The 20,437-nt window shown below is 38.9% G+C and overlaps 1 protein-coding gene and 1 long non-coding RNA gene across 2 annotated transcripts; both read right to left on the reverse strand.

Moving 5' to 3' along the window:
• Positions 1-215: 215 nt before the first annotated feature.
• Positions 216-13,432, reverse strand: gnmt (glycine N-methyltransferase). The gene is made up of 6 exons (XM_061743411.1): positions 13,100-13,432; positions 9,068-9,195; positions 8,818-8,931; positions 8,101-8,243; positions 3,827-3,948; positions 216-1,962 (listed from the first exon to the last, which is right to left on the reverse strand). Exons 1-6 carry the CDS (start codon positions 13,306-13,308, stop codon positions 1,791-1,793), a joined length of 888 nt encoding a protein of 295 aa, XP_061599395.1. The 5' UTR covers positions 13,309-13,432; the 3' UTR covers positions 216-1,790.
• A 5,700-nt stretch (positions 13,433-19,132) lies between these two features.
• Positions 19,133-20,193, reverse strand: LOC133462351 (uncharacterized). The gene is made up of 3 exons (XR_009784249.1): positions 20,124-20,193; positions 19,892-19,987; positions 19,133-19,484 (listed from the first exon to the last, which is right to left on the reverse strand). It is a non-coding gene; the product is annotated as an uncharacterized LOC133462351 (long non-coding RNA).
• Positions 20,194-20,437: the final 244 nt, after the last annotated feature.

Here is a 20,437-nt window from a genome sequence, read left to right on the forward strand (position 1 = left end):
GTTTCAAAGGGATTTTGTAAATTGAAATGTTAAATAAAGTAAAAAAAAAAAAAGAAAAAATATGTGGATCTTTTGTTGTCGCCGGTTGCAATGGTGTTGTCACCTCCTTCCAAAACTAACCAGGTACATCATAAATGAATTAATAACATTAGGTCACATAATCCGAATACTTTCATTACATGCAAAAATAATTAAAAAAACAAAATCACACACACTGAACTTTAGAAAATGTTTCAGACTTTATTTTTGTAAGAACTGCCAACACATTAAGACATTTTTTTTCTAATGTTTACATAAAGTTCACTCAAATATTCAACCATTCTCACCACTTTATGAACCCAATTATGTAATGTATGTTTTAGTTCTGCATGACACACATTCAGAGGCACATTAATGCACCCGTGGCCTGCTCAGACGGACAATCGGAACCTTTGTTTCGGGTCGTCTGCGCTGAAGCTCCTGTCGCATTCAAGTGAAAACATTTCAAATTTGGCATCAAAGGAAAAAAAATTAAATAATACAATTTTAGACAGCACAACAAAGGAATATATTTTTTCGTCAGTCATCCGAGACGGTGCCCTGCGTCTCTTCTCCTGTGTCTCCTGTGCAGCATTTATGAAAAACATTCATGTTTTTCTTACTTCGAAAGTGACGACTCAACTGAGTTGAAGCATCTTTGGTTGATACGTTTGTGATGAGTGTTGTATTTTCAGTAATTTTATTACTGAATTTGAATTTTTGAATTTATTACAGTATTTGAATCACTGGCTTTAAAAAAAAAAGGAAAAAAAAAAAAAAGTAGTGAGTAAAACTGAAAGGGCTTTAAATTTGAGTCGGCTGCTGCTGCCCAGTGGCCAGTTGTTGGTCATTCTTAACAAATAAAAATACAGCCATAGTGTGTTCAAATGTTAAATGTTTTGACCAGTTTTACTGGAAGCATTGCTTTCTTTAGCCGTGGCTCCTGTTTGAATGCCGTACAGTGATGAAGGACACTTCAGGGTAGTGGATTCTCAACCTGCTTCTCGTTTTGTTAAATAAATTCATTTTAAGTGATCAGTGATTTACAGGCTTCACTTTCTGCTTTCTGGACTTACTTAACCAGCGCAACCTTGAAACAAATTAAAGAGGCTATAATTTTTAAGAATATTGAACATCATATATACTGTCAAGCGGGGCCTCTGAACGGAAACAAAGTCACAAACTAAATTAACTCCATCATCTTTTCCAGCGTGAAAATTAGATAAATAAGAAAGATTTCTATACTCAAAGCCACAGATGCTTCATCTGTGTTTTTAAGACCTATGTGGTAAATGTACAAAATACTATCATCTAAGATGATCTCTGTACGTCACTGGCGGTAAACAGGAAGTATCCCATCATGAAAAATGGCACTAATGTACAGCACCAATTTTGAAACTCGTTCAAAATCTGAGAGAAGGAAACACATGATGAAGAGAGAAAAGCAGCGCTTAGCGCATCAGGGAAAACAATGGTCCAATATATTTATAAAATGTGTAGGCTACATGTTTTTCAAACCTGTTTAAAGAAAAAAAAAAGTATCTCAAATCATAAGAACATAGACTAAAACGATTCAATCTGCAGATCTTTACGTCTGTTTTCAAATGAGATAAAATATAAATGACTGTTTCTTCTAAAGCCACTTTTTTCTTTTCTAATGTGTTTACTAAAAAGATATTCAAATAAAATCATGCCCAAATCTGTGGGATTGTTAGGGTACTATGTTAATTCCAAGGAGCCCGTGTGTGATCACTGATTGGTTGGATCTTCTTCTACGCCGTCCTCTTGCAGACGTGGATGAAGTAGCACGGCACCTGGCTCTGACCCGGCACGTAGGTCTGGAAATCTCCGAAGACGTTGTGCTGCATTTTGCCGTCAAAGGCCTCCTTGAGCAGCGCGCTGAAGCTCTCCAAGCGGTGAGGGTAGTAGGACAGGCGGAATTTACTGCAGAAAACCAAAGAGAAACACAAACATGTCACGAGTCCTCCGTCCCGGAAGGATGAAAAACTACCAGGGATGAAGAAGTCTGAGTGAAATGTGCCTTTTCTTTCCGTTTTTTGACATTTTTCTGAGCAACTCCCGACTGGAAATGACAATAATTATTCTTAATTGCTTGCAAAATAAATAGAATATTTACAATAATGTAAAAATGTAGTTTATGTGGCCTTTTGGTCAACAGCCTGGCCGGCCAAAAACATTCACTTAAAGAAATTCCGTGTCATGAAATGAGCGCAGCATCCTTCCCATTCGCAGCCATCCCCACCGGTACGAAATGTACCGAACCAATCGTGATAAAATAGTCGCTTTTTTTCATGACTCATGCAGCAGCATCCAAGAGCCACTAATCAGCAGAACCAAGACGCCTGCAGAGTTGTTAATAGCTGTGCAAAAACTGCAAAACAGTCATTCATATGTGTTTCTTCTCCACTGCACCGTTTCACACGCCAGATGTTTAGACTTGTCTGGTTGTTGGTTTCGTCAGTTGTGTCTCCATCTATTATCTTCCAAAGGCAGTTTCTTCTGCACGTGTTCATACTGACTCTGGAAAGTCAAATCCAGAGGAACCTGACTGATTCTTTACATTAAAGAGGGGAACAATCCCGATGACTGGACCGTCTAACATGAGAGGATGTTTCATGCAGGTCTAATGGCGTCCAGTCAAACTCTACAACTGAGGAGGACGACAGCTGCCTGCTGCGCTTCCGCTTCATAAAAATGAGACCCTGCGTTCTCATATGAGGACATTACATTTCTGCTGTTCTGCGCCATGATACTTCATTTGTACGAACATTGACCCATTGTCCTCATCCGGGACCCCCACCTGCACCATCTAGTGGTCTCATAATGAAATTACACTCATTTGGGAAAAAACAAGATGGCTGGGATCTCAATGAAAGTCTTCTATGGCAGCTCCCGACAGAAATATGGACAAGGTAAAAATCCTAACCTAATTTTATGATTGAAACTAGTATATTTATGCAGAATAACGTCTGCAGCTTCACATGGCATGCTTTTTTGATATATTTGAGTAATATTAGCAAGCTACAACGTCTGTAAACATGAAGTACTCATTTGAGGACATCAGGTCTATCTTCACTGCAAACACGTAAATTCTTCCAAGAACATTTGTCTTTATTTCTTGCCCAAATGTCCAATTTCTAGTCAAAATAAGTCTCATTACACTTAAAATACTTGTTTTTAGATTTCCATTTGTTTAAAGCACATTTTCACTAGAAATAAGTAGAATAATCTGCCAGTGGAGCAAGTTTTTATTACCTTGTAATAGGAAATAAATAATTGAAAATGATATATAAATATAAATGATATAGAGATATAACCTAATACCCATGTTTTTACTCTGTAGCACTTTATTTCATTCAAAATGCTGAGTATATTGCAAATAAAATGTATCATATTTTTATTATTAGAACCTGACCAGGATGTGCACGGACGCAGGGCAGGACCAAGAAAGGGAAATAGAGTTGTGGTGGTTTTTGAGATAACTACTTATTGTAGAAAGCAAAAATTTCATTTTTAGGCTATTTGGGTCCTCCTGATCCCAAATAGCAAGGAAAAAATGTATATGCAAAAATAAACCCATTGTCCTCATGTGAGGCCATTGGATTTGACATAGTTCAACATCACATAGAAAGCAAAAATTTAATTTCAACAAAGATTAGGTCCTACTGATCCCAAATAGTAAGGAGACATAAAAAATGCACATCAAACAAAAGCCCGGGTCTCAGGAGGTTAATCGGTTCTTGTTTAGTGGGTGAATCTGAGCATCTGAATGCGTGAAGCGTCGTACCTGACTTCAGGGAGGTTCTGCTGGGTGGCCATCGGTACGTGGATGGTGTAGTCCAGAGTGATCATGTGTGGTTTATTGTTGACCCACAGCACCGAGGTGGAGATGTCCTGAGTCAGGTCGCTCTGCAACAAATAAAACACATTTATTGGTCTCTGTCAGATCTCCGGATGTGCCGTCACTTTCGCAGTTATAAAAAACTTTCAGCATTTTTAACCGGTGATAAGAGTGTCGGACACTTCTGGTTTGAAAAGAAGAAAAAAAAAAGGACAAGAACGTTGCGATTACAAGTGTACGAATATTAAAACCCGTACAGACTTGACTGGCTGAGGATTTATCAACTCAAGCTTTAGTAATTACTGCTAACGGAGGGTGGAATAAGCATGTAGGACCTAATCTGGCCAGGCATCCTAATTCTTTGCCTTTTTGATCCAAGAGTTATTCAGGAGTAAGAAGTTCCACAAAGTGAAATGTGTAAGTCTGGCCGGGATAAGTAGAAGCTCGTTTCAGGACATTTTCAAGCATTCTTTTGGGAAAACTGCTCAGTTATGTAAAACAGATTTTAATAAGAAGTGACTGGATGAATCAACAAAGCTGATCTGCAGCTGCGGCGACACATGACTGTTTACTGAATACTTCCAGCTACAGAGCTCCTACTTTGGCCGGATTAAAGAACTGTTGGAAACTAATCTAAAGCAGTTAGAATTCAGCACAGATGGTATTTATGTGTTTTCAGCAGGCTCCATATTATTGTCAAATGCAGCCCTGCATCTATCTATCCAAAAACACGCACGCCGCTGTCCCGGGGAAGCAGCAAGCGGAGCTACGTAGTTAAAATCTGTCCCCACTTCATCAGGCCATAAAGTTGTTAATGTCGTTGATAAAGTTGATGACGACATTAACGACTTACATTAATAACTTTAGGACGTCTGTCGTCGTAAAGGGCGAGCCATTCACGAGGCAATGAGCTATTAGATCTGGGCTAAGTCCCGCCTTCCCACTGCAGATTGACAGGCGGCTAATTTGACATGCATGTGAGAATTGCAACGAAAACTGAAAACGCGAATCTGCGAGAGGCGGTTCGGAAACTGAGATGGTTTTTAAACTGATGGAGAGAAAAGAAAAGCACAAGCAAGAAAAACTCTCAGTTGGAGATTTGGATTTCTCGGTTACAAATTCTGGGTTTTGGTTCTCAGATTGTGGGTTTTTGATTCACAATCCATTTGGCACTGAATTAACACCATAACCTAAATTTAATCTTGTATTTATCTGATCCTGACTTATCTGAACCGAAAGCGGAAGAATGAAAAACAAAAGCAAAACTGCACATATAAGTCCTGTCAGATAAAAGTCATTGTCATATATATTCTTCATCCTTGAATGGTTTGAGGCAACAAAGTCAGAATCCTGGTGGTTCTGCTGCACGACTACCGACGACAACCTGCCAGGCTGCGCACGCAGATGAAAGTTGTAAAGATGAAAAAAAGATGAAAGAAGTAATTTTAATGTCACATTAATACGCACAAACAGGAAAGCTTTTTGTGTTTCAGTCAGCGGGGTGAGGATATGGAACAAGTTTTCAATGGAATTAAAGCAATGTCCAAATATTAAACAGTTTAAAATAAAATACAAAGATATTATTTTTCAGAGGTACAGGGATGAGCAAAATGTTTGGGTGCAATAATACAGTGTTTATTTTTTATTTATTTATTTGTATCCTTATTTTCTTACACTGGTCAGTAGCTTGTGTTGTTACAATGTTTTTTTTGTTTGTTTGTTTTTTTCCTTTTGTCCTATATGCAGTATGTGTCCCTATGTATACATGTATGTAGGTACTAGTGTCTGTGTGTGTGTGTGTGTGTGTGTGTGTGTGTGTGTGTGTGTGTGTGTGTGTGTGTGTGTGTGTGTGTGTGATTATTGTGTATAGGCAATATTATGTTTGCATAATGTTATGTTTGCACACATTGCATATATTAGCTAGTCATATTTAAGGAGAGGAGGTGAGAGTTTATAAGTTTTACTTCTTCTCACTCCCTTTCAAATATGTACTCTGTTATGTCTCATGTTAAGACGATTGTCTTATTTCTTTTTTTTTTTTTTTAAATATGATTCATATTCGAAATAAACACTACAACCAACCAACCAAAGCTGCTCGGCTGCTCCTCCTGGGGACGGGAATTACAACATTCATAAACAACACGGTCTGCACTTCCACGAAGCGGTGACGGAGCAGGTTGTGTTCAGCTGGCTGATGCTGTTCCTCCTCCTCAGTGTCTGAATAAACTAACGGGAGTCAATACGGAACCTGTCCTTGCATAACACCGCCTCTGTCAAACATTAGGGCTATTGGACGAGAAAAACACTTCAGGGTGAAGTGGGGGGAAAATGCTAAAGTCCACTGGTGTAGGCCGAAGAGTGTCACACACACACACACACACACACACACACACACACACACACACACACACACACACACACACACACACACACACACACACACACACACACACACACACACACACACACACACACACACACACACACACACACACACACACACACACACACACACACACACACACACACACACACACACACACACACACACACACACACACACACACACACACACAAATGTAATTTCTAGATCAGGATCAGGTAAAATCTAAAGAGAAACAATAACATATTTTGCAAAACAACTGTGTTGTCGCTGTAACAGTTACAACAACAACCTGTTTCACAAAGGAGGTTCAACAAACTCCAAGTTAAAAAACTAACTCGGAGTCTACAAACTATAAGTTAAGAAACTTTTCGGTTTCAGGAAAGGTGTTCAAAGTGGATTCATACAACTCTATACTATACAACATATTAGTGCAATCATATAATGAATACGAGCACATATTCAGACAAAAGTGCAACAAGGCTGCTGCATTAAAGGAGAGAGAGTTGGTGTTGGAGAGAATAGTGAGTGAATGTGTATGTATCTAAATCTTAGGAGTTAGTGTTGGCCCTGACCCCTAACCTGATTTATAATATTTAACCACTGTTTCAATGACGAATGGAGTATATTCTTCTCAATATTCACCGTCATGGGGGCATAATCCTGGTGGCGAAAATACAATGTAAAGAATCTTGAAACGGTTGAACATGATGTAGGTTAAAACATCATGTGACCGGCGGTTCATTAAAACATTCGGATAAATGAAAAAAAAAAAAAAAATCTAAATATAAAATCATTCAAGCTAGGAAATACGAGTTCATCCAGTCACACGGGGAAATGCTGAAGGGAAATTTCTACTCACTCAAGTCTGAACAGGAAACTAATTATCTTGAGCAATTGATGTCATCAACTTTTAAATCATGTTAATTTTACTTGATGACTTTATGGTTGTTGGAAGAAGAATAAAAGCGGAACGTTTATACAGTATGTGTGTGAGCTGACAGGGTTGACGGGAAAGGGGGGGGGTTACCTCCTTTCTCTCAGTTCTGCATCCTTCACTTTCTAACGTAAACGTTCAGTATCTGCAGCGTTACTCATGACACTGACATTTGCAACTAAATATCTGCTTATATAATACATAACCACGTATTGTGTGAAGTATGAACATACGTGATATTTGAACTGTCTATTGTTAACTGACACCAAAGTTTTGGATCATTTTTTCATCTTGATGTTACTGCTATAAGAAAAGCAAGTTAAAAAAGAAAGGTGCAACACATTCAACAATAAATGGCTTATCTTATTTATCTGATTTAAAGTGGCACCAAACAGTTTTTCTAAATGTTGAACTGTTTCTTTCAATTTCATTTGAAGCAATATTTCTTTTTTTTTTTTTAGGAAACACTATCTGACTTTCAGTCTCCTGACCCCGTTATCTGCAAAAACAAACACACAACAAAACTTACTTTGTACTTTGTTATGTTTTTTGATTGATTGCCATATGTTTATTGATTGTTTTTATTGTCCTTTTGTACGGCGAACTAGAATGTCCTGAAAGGCGCCTATAAATAAAATGTATTATTATTATTAAAACAACACCCAAACCATCCTTTTAACTTTGGCCTGTTTGTGCGAGGTAATTTGGACTTTTCCCTTCCTTTTCATGATTATTCATTAAACTGCAGTTTCTTTCGATTTGTACAAAAGGAGGAAGAAAAAAAGAAAATCCTTGTGTGTTTTGGTTACAAGTCAAAAGATAAAAGGTCAAAAGATATGTAGCAGGATGCGTGTATGCGTGTAGATCAATTTTTGCAGCAAACCTGGCTTCTTTCACTACCTTGTAGTAAATGTTTTTGCCTTGCGGTGCCCGTCCCGTCTCCAGGATGTAGTCGTAGTTGCGGTGGTCGATGATCATGATGCCGCCCGGTCGGACCATGCTGGCGATGTTGCGCAGGGCCAACTTTTGGTCACTCTGGTCCCCTACGAGGAGCAGCAGGTTTGTGTAAAGTCAGCACGAGGAGTTCTGATCAACCATGACACGGCTCCGTATCAGGCTTGAAGATGCAACACTGTTATCGTCATTATTATCATCTTCATTGTAGGAAACACTCCATTCCAATTTGGGATATTCAGAATATATATTTGATCAACAAAATACAGTTGGAGATCAATCACATCTGTCTAATCAACCATTTAACACACACACTTTTACAATTCCTGAGTTGATGACATGACGTTAGATTTGACGTTATTCTCATTTAAAAACACCCACCTTTGAAATGTAATGAATCACAAATTTTGTTTCAGATACGAACATTAGCCTTGTTTGTGATAGAAATTACTCGATTTAACTGAATTATGTCTCGAGATTAAGGTTTTGCAGGGTCTGCAATGCACCGCAGGCCGTATTTGAACTTTAATGCCTGCTTTCTTGTAAGGGCTTCCCGTGGTGTATCAGCGCGCTGCTGCGTGGCTGCTCAGAGATTAACCACGCACCTTCACCATTAATGTTGATTTCAGGGCGTAATCTACGCGGAAAGACTTTAAATCGTACCCTTAAAGTCTGGTAAGTGAGCGAAGGAGTTGCCGAGGCAGATGACGGCATCGAAGCCGGCTCCTGGTTTCTGAATGTCTTCTGATAACGAGAGCCAGTTTGCTTCTTCAATCACTGATGAAGAGAAAGAGAAATATGGTTACAGAGGGTGTGCTCACCATCCACAACTAAAAGAATCAGTGTACACCACTGAAAAACCATTCAAAAATGTAAATCTAACTATTCAATATGCCTGGGGAGAATGTCATACCCCACTGGTCGAAAGCTGGCTCTCTTCTTCTGTCCCATCGGGCCTTCAGTGCATACTTGAGCATTTTGTCACTGGCATCGGCACTGACCATGTTGAAGCCCTCCTCCACCAACATGATGGAGTCAACTCTGCAAAACAAAAATCATTTTGCTCCGTGAAAACACAAAACAGCTCAGTAAACTCAGTAAACCTGGAAAAACCAGGCCTGAGGCCGGACTGCAGTCTGAGCTGAAGTTTTGCTTGGACTTCTGAACGCGGATAAAGGCAGTCGGGGAGTTTGTGATACATATTTTGCAAAAGCTTAAACTATAAAAGACTGAAAACAACCCTGGACCTGAAAAAGGTAGGTATGCCAGTGCCTGCGATCATTAACAACCACGCAAACACACATGACCGGAGTCTGAAATGTTAGTATTAGGGCTGGGGATCGATTCAAATATCAAGAATCGATTCGATTCCGATTCTTAAGACTCAGAATCGACTATCAAGATTTGATTCGATTCGATTCCGATATTGATTTGGGTTAGTGTTATTAAAACTGTTTTTTGAGCTGTTGCATGAATTATATGACTGTAGCAAATGCAAAATATTACTACTAGTATTATATTGAGATTCAACAGCAAGTATTGCAGCTAATGATGCTGTAAGGACCAATCAACTCCCAGAATGATGATAGAACTGCTTTCAGAAACATCATGGGTCAGAATTACCAAACAGATCCAGGGCAGCAAACGGACGGATGAAATCGGTTTTATTTTTTCCCACATTCCGTTTTTATTTGTTCCATTTTCGGTCTATTTTGGTTTTTAATTTTTGAGCATTTGGTTTTTAGCATTTTTTGCAAATGTAACCCCAAGACAGTATATAAAGTAATGAAATATAGACAATTTATGCAATTATAACCTAACACTTTAATGTTTTCATACCTTTAAACATATTTAAAGGCAAAAACATGGCACCAGTTATTCTCGTGTCCAACAAAACATTCCTTTTTTGGAGATAAACAAAAAATAACCAAAAGTTGTAATGTAATGATGAAAAAAAAGAAAACATAAATAAATAAAAGAAAAAAAAAGAAACCCCCCCCCCCAAAAAAAAAATTAAAAAAAAAAAAAAATCGATCTTTGGACATATGAATCGATTTTTAGGAATTAATATGAGAATCTATTTAGAATTGGGAAATCGATTTTTTCAACACAGGCCTAGTTAGTATACGTGTGTATTGTGAAGTAAATCTTGGGAAAAGGAACTGTTTAAATCATCCCTGGGGATTGATCTGCACATCACACCCTGAGGCTTCCTGGATAAGCTGCCATAACTGTGATGACAGAACTGCTGGAGTCCCAAAAATAGCAGCGACATTAGTAACCTCATTCCACGATGAGCGTGCCTGCGTCTCCCAAGATGGTTGTGCAGCTGAGACACACCGCTACTACAGAATGGGGTCAGACACGGTGCGCTGGAATGCTCCGAAGTCCACGTGGACGTTCGCTGTGAGACAAGGAGCTTTATGTTTACATCTGAGATGTGCTTTCAGGCACCCATGACCCATTAAACTAACTAGGACATTTATCTACACTGTAATTGATCTTAAAGCCCCTTGGGGTTCATTGAGGGGAACATCAGGCAATGTTTGAGTCTGACATTCAGCCTGTGGCCTTGACGCTGTCCCCTTGCACTGATAGACTATCAGCTCAGATAAGCAGGCTGCAGGGAACCAGTCAAAACTCCCACCGACGACCGCACACCTGCATCAGGCAGACAGGGAGCACAGAGTTCTGACCTTGCTGTAAAAACGGGAATATTTACACCCCTACCTTGCTGTGCAAAAGTCTTAGGCACTTCTGCTCTTTTTTTTCTATCGACATTTCCATATCTATTCCCCAGCGTCTTTAAGGTACAAACAAACAAAACAGAAAACTATCCACCTTTATTTATGTCTTTTTTTTTTTTTTTAAAGTTGATACAATTTACTAAGGTCTAAATAAAATGTCTGACGTGTCACAAATGTACAACAGCTTCCTTTTTACTGACGGGTTTAAATGTATATTTGAAATATATTTGTTCAAGAAAAGCTTTATTTGTGTAATCATTTCTTTACTACGTCACCCGTAAAATCTTAATAGAAAGACTACTTTTTCACTGCGAAAATCCGGTTAAAAGACTTAAAAAGGAGTAAATCTGTATTTGTTTTGAGGGAGATCACTCTGAATACTGCTTCTTACTATAGAATCACTTTATTCTGAACGCTGTGTGGTTTTATTTTGTGTGCACATGATAGAGAGGTCAACTGTGGAACAGTTTGTCTAAGGCTGATGTTGATTATTGAAAGATGACCAATATTGAGCTAACTGAAAGGTCCACCTTTGGGTTAATGGACTGACAGATAAATATGGATAGTTGATTAAAGTTGAACAAGACAACAAGAGCGGTGGCTCAGCTCTGCGTCTGCTACATGAAATCATGTGCAACACGGTTTCAGCTTCAAATCCGAACCGAGGCCGAAGAGGCTCAGCTGCAACTCTGCACTTTCATTCATTATTCTCCAGCCTAATCCGGATTTTGTCCAGAGTTTAAAGGGTCAGCAAGCTGAAATTCCACTCAAGTTTGACTAACTCTTGAGTTCCAAAGGATAATCTTTCTGATTAACTTTGAAACACCACAAAGGCATAACAGGTTTCATTATAAGTCACTTGAGCAGGGCCAAAAGAAAGGTTTTCTTTGCCATCAGCTCCATCAGGAACAAAGAAGAGAGTCTGCATGAGATATACACTTGTACACCTGTAAAATCCATTCAGACACCTGGAAGATGATGATGAGAGCTATTTTGATTTTTTTTTTTGATTTTGAGTTTTTTTATTTCGGTCCATTTGGATACAACATAAAAAAAAAGGTCCAATATATTAAATGGCACCGAAAAGGTATACGCTGAAGCCAAGGCTTATTATGCCTACCCTTTTATGAACCTCGACTCAGGAGGTTTTATTCAAAACAAAACTAATAATTTGGGTTCAAACATTGAAAAAGAATGGATATATTGGATAAGTAACAGAGGTATCTAGACAAGAAGCAAAGACAAAAAAAAACAAAGATGAAAACAAAACAAAAAACTTACTATAAATTGCAAGGAGTGATTTTTGATCAGCAAGTTTCACATCTCTTTTAAATGTGTTTATTTTCACTGTCCTCCATATTTAAAAGAACTCATGATTCTATATAACTGTCCATACTCACTCAGGCATTTGAATTTTCCTTTTTTCTTTGTTCCTAGAATTTTAAAAGAGGTTGGGAAAAGATCATTTTATTTTAGAGCTCCATCAGATTGGAATAATCTTCCTCTCTTTTTGCGTTCCATTACCTCTTTTCATTGTTTTAAATTGGCATTATATTCTCATTTTAAAACAAATTGCCTAAGTTTTTAATTTATTTATGTATTTTTTGTGCCCTTTTTTCTATTTATCTATTTGTATTTATTTTATTTATTTTTTCTTTTCTCTCTGTTATGTTATATTTATCTCATTATTTCGGTTATTTAATTAGTCTACTTTGTAACTAGACTTATGTGGGTAGGGGTTGTGTGTGGGAGGGGGTGAGCAAGAAGTCTGTGTTTGTTTTATGTCTTGTATGTCTGAACTGTAATGTGATATATTGTAATGTTGTATGTTTTATGGGACCCCCTTGAAAATGAGATGTTACATCTCAAAGGGCTATCCTTTAATAAATTCTAAATCTCCTCCAATAGGCCTGCACAACCTGCTAGTACAGGAATTACACATCTGGGCCAGATGATCTGGCTGAATAAATCCACTCACGTATAAGCATGACATCTATTTAATTAATCTTTCATTGAGTAAAAAGCACGTTTAATTGCATCATTTTAGATGCTGATGTAACTTGGGACACACATTGCTGCGGTGCTCATCCTGACGTTGCACAAGGTTGATTTATGGTTCCGCGTTACACCGACGCAGAGCCTACGGCGTAGCTACGTGCGTCGATTTAACGCAGACCCATAATTCATGCTTTTTTTACCCGGTTCCGCAGGCTGTGTCCAGCACCGTCCGCACCCCGTGCTGCTTCAGCAGGGACACCACCCAGCTCTTGTACTCCTTCGTCCTGCTCTGGATGTCTCCGATGTACAGCTCCCACACTTTGGCCGCCTTGCCGTCGGCGTACTGGTCGGGCAGCCCCTCGGAGGGCACGCCGAGCGAGCGGGTCCTGAACACGCTGTCGACCGACATGCTGCTGGATAATAAATAACGTGCCGAAGAACCGCGGGGCTTTAAAATAGTGTGTGATGAGGATGAATTATTATCTTTCCTGACAGGTGGCCTCGCCTCACACCTTCCCGGATCGGGGATGTTATTATTTATACTAGAGACGCAGGAGGAGAAACTTTCAGCCAATGGCGCGCCGGCTCGGAGGGACGCCTACTCTCTGATTGGCTGAAATCAGAAGGGAACGCCCACTTTACTGGTGACGTCAGACGGAAGCGAGTGTCTGGCTTTTGAAGTTTTGCCATCCTAAATTTTGTCTTGCAGGTTCATCGTCACGTTTTATGATATCGCAGCCAACATTGTATCCAAATGAAATATATCAGCTCACGTATGCTTTGTTTTATTGACAGGAATACGTTTAGGTTAAGATCTGCTTCTGAATAGGGAAGGTTTTGCACAAATATGAAGTCAATGTTACCTGACAGGATGTAATCAGGAAAAGGATACCCCCTCAAATATTTCATCATGCCTATTTCATCATATACCGTCTTTTTGTAATATACAAAATACAAACTGTAAATCACTGTATTTTTCTCAGTTTTATATTTATGAATATCACAATATATGAGAAAGTGAGGGCGTATTATCTGTAGATAGGATCTCAGGTCTTGATTTCACTATTCAAAATGCACCTTAGCCTTTTTATATTTTTATATTATTTATATTTCTTATCTGTTCGCACTGTCTTGCACTGGAGAGATGATGCTGCTTTTAATCTCACTGTACCCATGTAAACAACACCTAAACCATCCTTTTAACTTTGACCTGTTTTTGCCAGGTAATTTGGACTTTTGCCTTCCTTTTCATGAATATTCATTAAACTGCAGTTTCTTTCGATTTGTACAAAAGGAGGAAGAAAAAAAGAAATTCCTTGTGTGTTTCGGTTACAAGTCAAAAGATAAAGGTCAAAAGATATGTAGCAGGATGCGTATATCGTATTAGGATCATTTTTGCAGCAAACCTGGTGCTTTAAATCTCACCTTACCCATGTATAATGACAATAAAAGTATTGTATTCTATTCTATTCTTGAAAATAATTATGGGATGAATAGTTCTCCATTTGATAGACTCAGGTTGTCAGCCCTGGAACCACTTTTTTTTGTCTCTTCTGTAAAAAAAAAAAAAGAAAAAAAGTGAACTCCTCCTGCTGCCATTGGCTCATCACGTTCATAAGACATTTACAGGCCAAGGTGAGGCTGTGTCAGCTACAGCCGGTCCCAGCCAGGCTGGGTCCGTACTCCCCTGTCTAATCGACTCCTAACTACTGCTCCCCTGCATGTCCTCTCTAAGTCGTACATGCAAATGCTCTTTTTCAAAACAGCACGAGCAAAGGTCGCACTTCAGACTGCAACAAGCTGCCTTTCCAGGTTTAACTTGAAACCCAACCTGGTTGCTATGTGTGTGTGTACAGTATGTCTGCGTGAGACATAGTAAAGGGGTTGAGCAGGATCCGGTTTTGGTAAGCACCCTAAAGCCTCTAGCTGACAAGTCTTTAGAAAGTATCAATGAATAATGACACAGTATACTTTTAGTAATTTGGCAACCATTATCCTTTCTACTTTGGATGTAATACTGTCATTATTCATGATTTAGTGTTGAGCATAAACTTCAGTTGCGTGATATATGACTTTATCTTTAACTCAAACCATGTCCTTAATATTTGTAGCAAATCTTTCCTCCTTGTGAAGGATTTTATGTAATCTTTACCCACATATTTCCTGAAACACACAGACTTCATTTAATATTCATATAATTTCTGCTATGAAATATCATATTCTTACCATTCTTACCGTTATTTTCTTTTGTTGAAGAGAAGTGGAAATGTGGTCAGGCACGGCACTGGAGGATGGTCAAAGGTTTTTGACCATCCTCCATTTTTAGGTCACTGGGAATTTATATGGGACTTTCTAATAATTACGGATGTAGTTTTTATAGGTGTTAATTTGTTATTTGGTATATAAAACCTGCTCTTAAGAGTATTTGCCATGCAGGGGAAATTTGCGCACTAGACAAATCTCAAAACAGTCAAGTTTTTATCACTTTTTCCTTTGTTCTGATGTAACTTCTTGCATTGTAAACCTCACTGCTTAATCATGGTAAAAATGGTAAATGGTGCATACTAATAATGAACCGAGGTAACGTTAAAAAGACACTTCGTAACACTTTATAGCATGTTTCTGTTTCACTCTGTTTCTCACACACGCTCAGGTTGTTTTTCTATTTACATATCTTCCCCCTACATAAAGTATTATTTTATTTATTTATTTCTCTAAACACCGGCACCAGTAATTGCATAAGAGGTAAAGTGGGTTCAATGTTTTGGCCTGGGACACTTTGACAGGTACAGAGCAGAGGATCATCCCTCTACCCACTGACCCATGGCCACCTTTCAGCTAAAAAAAGAAAATATGTGAAAGCAAAGCTGTTAAGAAGACACCTTGCTTTCCAAGAATGCATGTTGAAACTGACAAACAAGAAAAATGATCTCATCCCTTCAAACCTCTGTCGTCAGCAGTCTGATCAACAGTTTAAAATGAAATAATTGAAATAAACTAACTAGTTGGACTGAAAAGAACAGTTGTCGACAAGTTATCTGTATCAAACTAATAAAACAATAGTTGTAAATGTGATGGACAATTTAGCCTCCGCCACTTCATTCAACCAAAAATGCTGGGAGTTGCAAAAAATTTAGCCACGGCCGTTAGGGAGAGTGGGGTAAGTTGTCACACTTTTTACTCTAAGTTGAATTTCTTACCAAGTATGAGCCCAACAGATTTCCTTTCAACATGTGATGGTAGCCTAGAATGTTAGGTAGGAATGGAACTACTTTGTTCTCTCACAGCTTATTCTTATGAAAATATATGAACTGTCAAATACATCATGCACACTTTTTACCCCGACCCTGGGGTAAGTTGTCACATACTATGGGGTAAGTTGTCCCAATGTTATTTCAATGGGATTTTTTTTTTTAAATGGAGACCAACCAAAAAAAATAAAAACCACACTGTGCAAAGCTGTGACAGCTCATACTACATCAAAACATGTCTTTCTAGTTCAGTGTTCTTCAACCCTGGTCCTGGGAACCCACTGTCCTGTATGCTTTAGATCAGGGGTGTCGGACTCCAGTCCTCGAGGGCCGGTGTCTCTGCAGGTTTTAGATGTTTCCCTGCTTCATTGCACCATGATACAAGTGACTGTGTCATCAACAGAACTATCCAGACTTTGATGACAAGCTGGTGAAGATGATTAATTAGAATCAGGTGTGTTAAAGCAGTGAAACATCTAAAACATGCAGGACACCGGCCCTTCTAGGATTCAGTTTGACACCCGTGCTTTAGATGTTTCCCTCTACCAACACACCTGATTCAAATAATCAGCTGGTCATCAAGCTCCGTAGAAGCCTGATAACGACCTGTTCATTTAAATCAGGTGTGTTGGTAGAGGGAAACATCTAAAGCATACAGGACAGTGGGTTCCCAGGACCAGGGTTGAAGAACACTGAACTAGTTCACTACTATTCAACTGACCCAATTTCTATGTAAGTTGGTAAGTTGTCACAATGTTATCCTATTCAGAACAAGAGGAACAATGGAGACCAATATAAAATTAAGTTTTATTTTATTGAAATGTAATAATAATAATAATAATAATAATAATAATAATAATAATAATAATAATAATGACAACTTACCCACACTGGACATTTTTGCTAGCAACAAAGCTAACTAGCATTTAGCAACTAGCTAGCTAGCTAAAACGAATGTAACATATAGCTTTCCATTGGTACTTTTTACTGGTAATACTTGATTTTAAATAAACCCATTGGACAAAAGACGTGAAGAAAAACACTGAGGAAAAAAATAGTTCGAAATTTACATGAAAAACACAAAAAGTTCTCTTACCTCAACGTCGAGTGTCTCTCACCAAAGTACAGCATGTGGGTCTTGTCAGCGCGCAAGTCTAACAATATCATTACCAACGTTTTGTGGCAGCGCCCTATAGTGGATGGGATATAATGAATGTGACAACTTACCCACGAGACAACTTACCCCACAGACTGGTTGTCTTGTCTGCCCCAAAGAGATGAACATCGACCTTTACAATGTTTTGTCTACCAGAATCATCATTGATCATCATTCACCTAGTTGGAAAAAACATATTCAAGAGCGTTTAATAGGTTTTTCCACAAAGTAAAAACTTTGGCTCTGGTTTTACAAAGTGTGGGGGAACATCTCAAATACTGCAGCACAACATACATGTAAGGGCAATTATTATTACAATGGAAAAAACCTTCAGAAATTACTTCATGTATTTTTATAAGACAGCATACTTTGACAAAAAGAATCCATCCATCCATCCAGTTTTTAAACTGTGGGGGGTAGTTGGAGTAGTCTTACAGTGCTTTTTCGCTAGGACCTAATCGGCTCGACTCGACTCGGTTTGGTGCTTTTCCATTGGGGGTCTACCCCTGCCGAGTAGATATCCATCCATCCATCCATCCATCCATCCATCCATCCATCCATTTTCTATACCCGCTTTATCCCTTGCAGGGTCACGGGGGTCTGCTGAAGCCTATCCCATCTAATTATAGGCGAGAGACAGGGGTACACCCTGGACAGGTCGCCAGTGCAGAGTAGATACTTTTCTGTAACTACTCTGGAGTCAGGCTGTATCTGATGTCATACTTTCAAAATTGGGCTTAAAACTTTCTCCTTTGACTAAGCTTGAACCAGCCCAATATTCATACTGTTACAGTAGGACCTCCCATGGTGCACTGGCCTCTTTTGTCACTGTTTTCTCTTGCTTTTAGAAAGGGGGAGGATGCCCCAGGTTTTATTGCTTGGTGACCCCCCTTATCCCGTGCCTGGTACAGAATTTCTCCTTTCAGAGAAAAGTCAGAGTAAACTCACAATAAGCTCAGCACATACACACATTCAGTTAATCAGCACATGCAGTTTACATATTCAGTGTGGTTTTTAATTATTTTATTCAACATTAGCTAGTAGCATTAGCTCTATCTAGACAATGGCTAACATGACAACTAATATTTTCACGTCACTAGTCACATGAAGCACACATATAACGATAGGAGACAGGTTGAAATGAACGAAGCTTCCCTTTAAAGCAGCACAACGTAACTTTCAGCTTTTGTTGAGTTTGGCGTCTCCTTTGGACAAAAGCGGTAGTGCTTTACCAGTAGTGTGGCAGGGTTCCTACCATGCTCCTCAAAGTTACATAGTGCCAGTGAAGGCGATACAGACCCCTCAGACCATGACAGAGGTGTCATTAAACCTGTTGGAAGTTGATGTACCATCACAATGACTCTGGAAATATTATATTAAGGTGGAAAAGTTACGTAGTGTCGCTTTAAGGAAATAAGTTTAAATGAATGAAAAAAAATTAATTAAATAAATAACCAAAAAGTAAATCTTATATCAAATTAAGTCATTGTACATTCATAAAAAATAAATTAGAATAATAACCAAAAAGGAAAATTTAAAGGCATCAAAATAAGGAAATTTAAAGATATCAAATATATGCCTTTTGAAAACAGAGGCCAACAAAAACACAATCAGTTTTTCTCTCTGTAAACAAATCAAACACACCCTTTTGGTCCATTGTCCTTCTCCTGGACTCACCCTGGTGCATTTTGGGAAGTTTGTGTGCATCATTTTGAGTGTTACAAAGCTGCACACACACACACACACACACACACACACACACACACACACACACACACACACACACACACACACATTCACACTCACACAGAGCTTTAAAACCTATTTTCCTTTTCCCTGAAGCAGAACAAACCTTCCTGTTTAAGGCACATCTTGCATAGAACAATCAGTAAAATGAACAATGTAACAATGTGCTGTTGTGATTCAGGTGCCTGGACAAATCCGCAAATCCGTTGTCATTAGCAGGTCATTTTTCAGACTGAGCAAACACGGTTTGAGTGGTGCACCATCATCCAACCCCATGACTACCTTCTGAATGAAGGTGAAAGTGTTGACAAGCTTCTTTGGGTAGTCCAGATGCAAAGCATAAACCAGTCCAAACAGTAACACATATGCATCGACCACCGCAAGAATACCAACAGGAGTGTCACTGATGTCTGGTTCCTCTGATTCCTCCCTCTGGAAATGCAAATGACAGTTCAAATATGATTAGCTTGAATGAATCAGACAACTGCATTTTTTTAAAAGGTGAGTATTTCTTGTTGAGTCATCATTACTCAGCAAGAACATGAATAGTTATTTCACAATAGAGTCATAATTCAAAAGTACACTGGTAAGTATTTCTCAACAGGAAAATACTACAAAGTTAAGTAACCTCCTCCACTACTCCTCTCCCCCACCAATTAAGGTAAAGTGGCTCAACTAGAAAATTTGCTCTCAGAAATTTTGAGAAATCCCTGGGACCGCTGTCAGGGGTACCATTTTAACCTGTGTGTGTCTGAGATACTGAGAGAGACAGAGAAAGAGAGGAGTGTGTATGTGATGGTGAGAGAAAGAAAGAGGTGAGTGTGTATGTGAAGACTTACGTTCTAAGTCTTGAAAAACTGTGTGTCCTCTTCCCGCAGGTATACTGAGAGAGCACGAAGGGCTACAGTGGGTTTCATGTTGATATCATGCACTTCCTGGGTGGATAAACAAAAAATACATGAGAAAAAACAGGGGCAGCAGTGGTATAGTAAATGCTGACAAACCTGGGAGCCAGCTGTACCATGTGGAGGAAATTTAGACAAAGTCCATTTTAGCTTTTTTTCAACTCACCTCAATTTCATAATACCGTAGGATGCCTCGCAGTGCTTCTGCCACCCTTCCAGTACAAGCCGCCTTCTGCCTGTAAAGTCCTATGAGCTGGGGAATGTGTTGATCTAGTTCAGCATAAAACTGGTTCCTTAAATTTACATTGTTGATCCTGTGGAATTCGGCACAGACCTAGAGCGTACGTGTGAAGTTTAGTTTCACATTGGTGCATTTCTGTGTGGGAGGATTGGAAGGTCTTGGGTTTCTGGTAGCGAGAAATTATTTAAGTGTGTCTGTTTATTTTATTTTTCTTCTCTATTTCTCTTTTCCTCTCCTAC

The sequence above is a fragment of the Cololabis saira genome, chromosome 16 (assembly GCF_033807715.1).
Source record: "Cololabis saira isolate AMF1-May2022 chromosome 16, fColSai1.1, whole genome shotgun sequence".
Taxonomy (NCBI): domain Eukaryota; kingdom Metazoa; phylum Chordata; class Actinopteri; order Beloniformes; family Belonidae; genus Cololabis; species Cololabis saira.

Coding starts and splice junctions, on each gene's coding strand:
- gnmt (XM_061743411.1), bottom strand. CDS start 13,308: ATGTCGGTCGACAGCGTGTTCAGGACCCGCTCGCTCGGCGTGCCCTCC. Junction 8,244..8,817: donor TCACTTACCAGACTTTAAGG/GTACGATTTAAA, acceptor TGCTCCTCGTAG/GGGACCAGAGTGACCAAAAG. Junction 1,963..3,826: donor CAGAACCTCCCTGAAGTCAG/GTACGACGCTTC, acceptor GGTTTTCTGCAG/TAAATTCCGCCTGTCCTACT.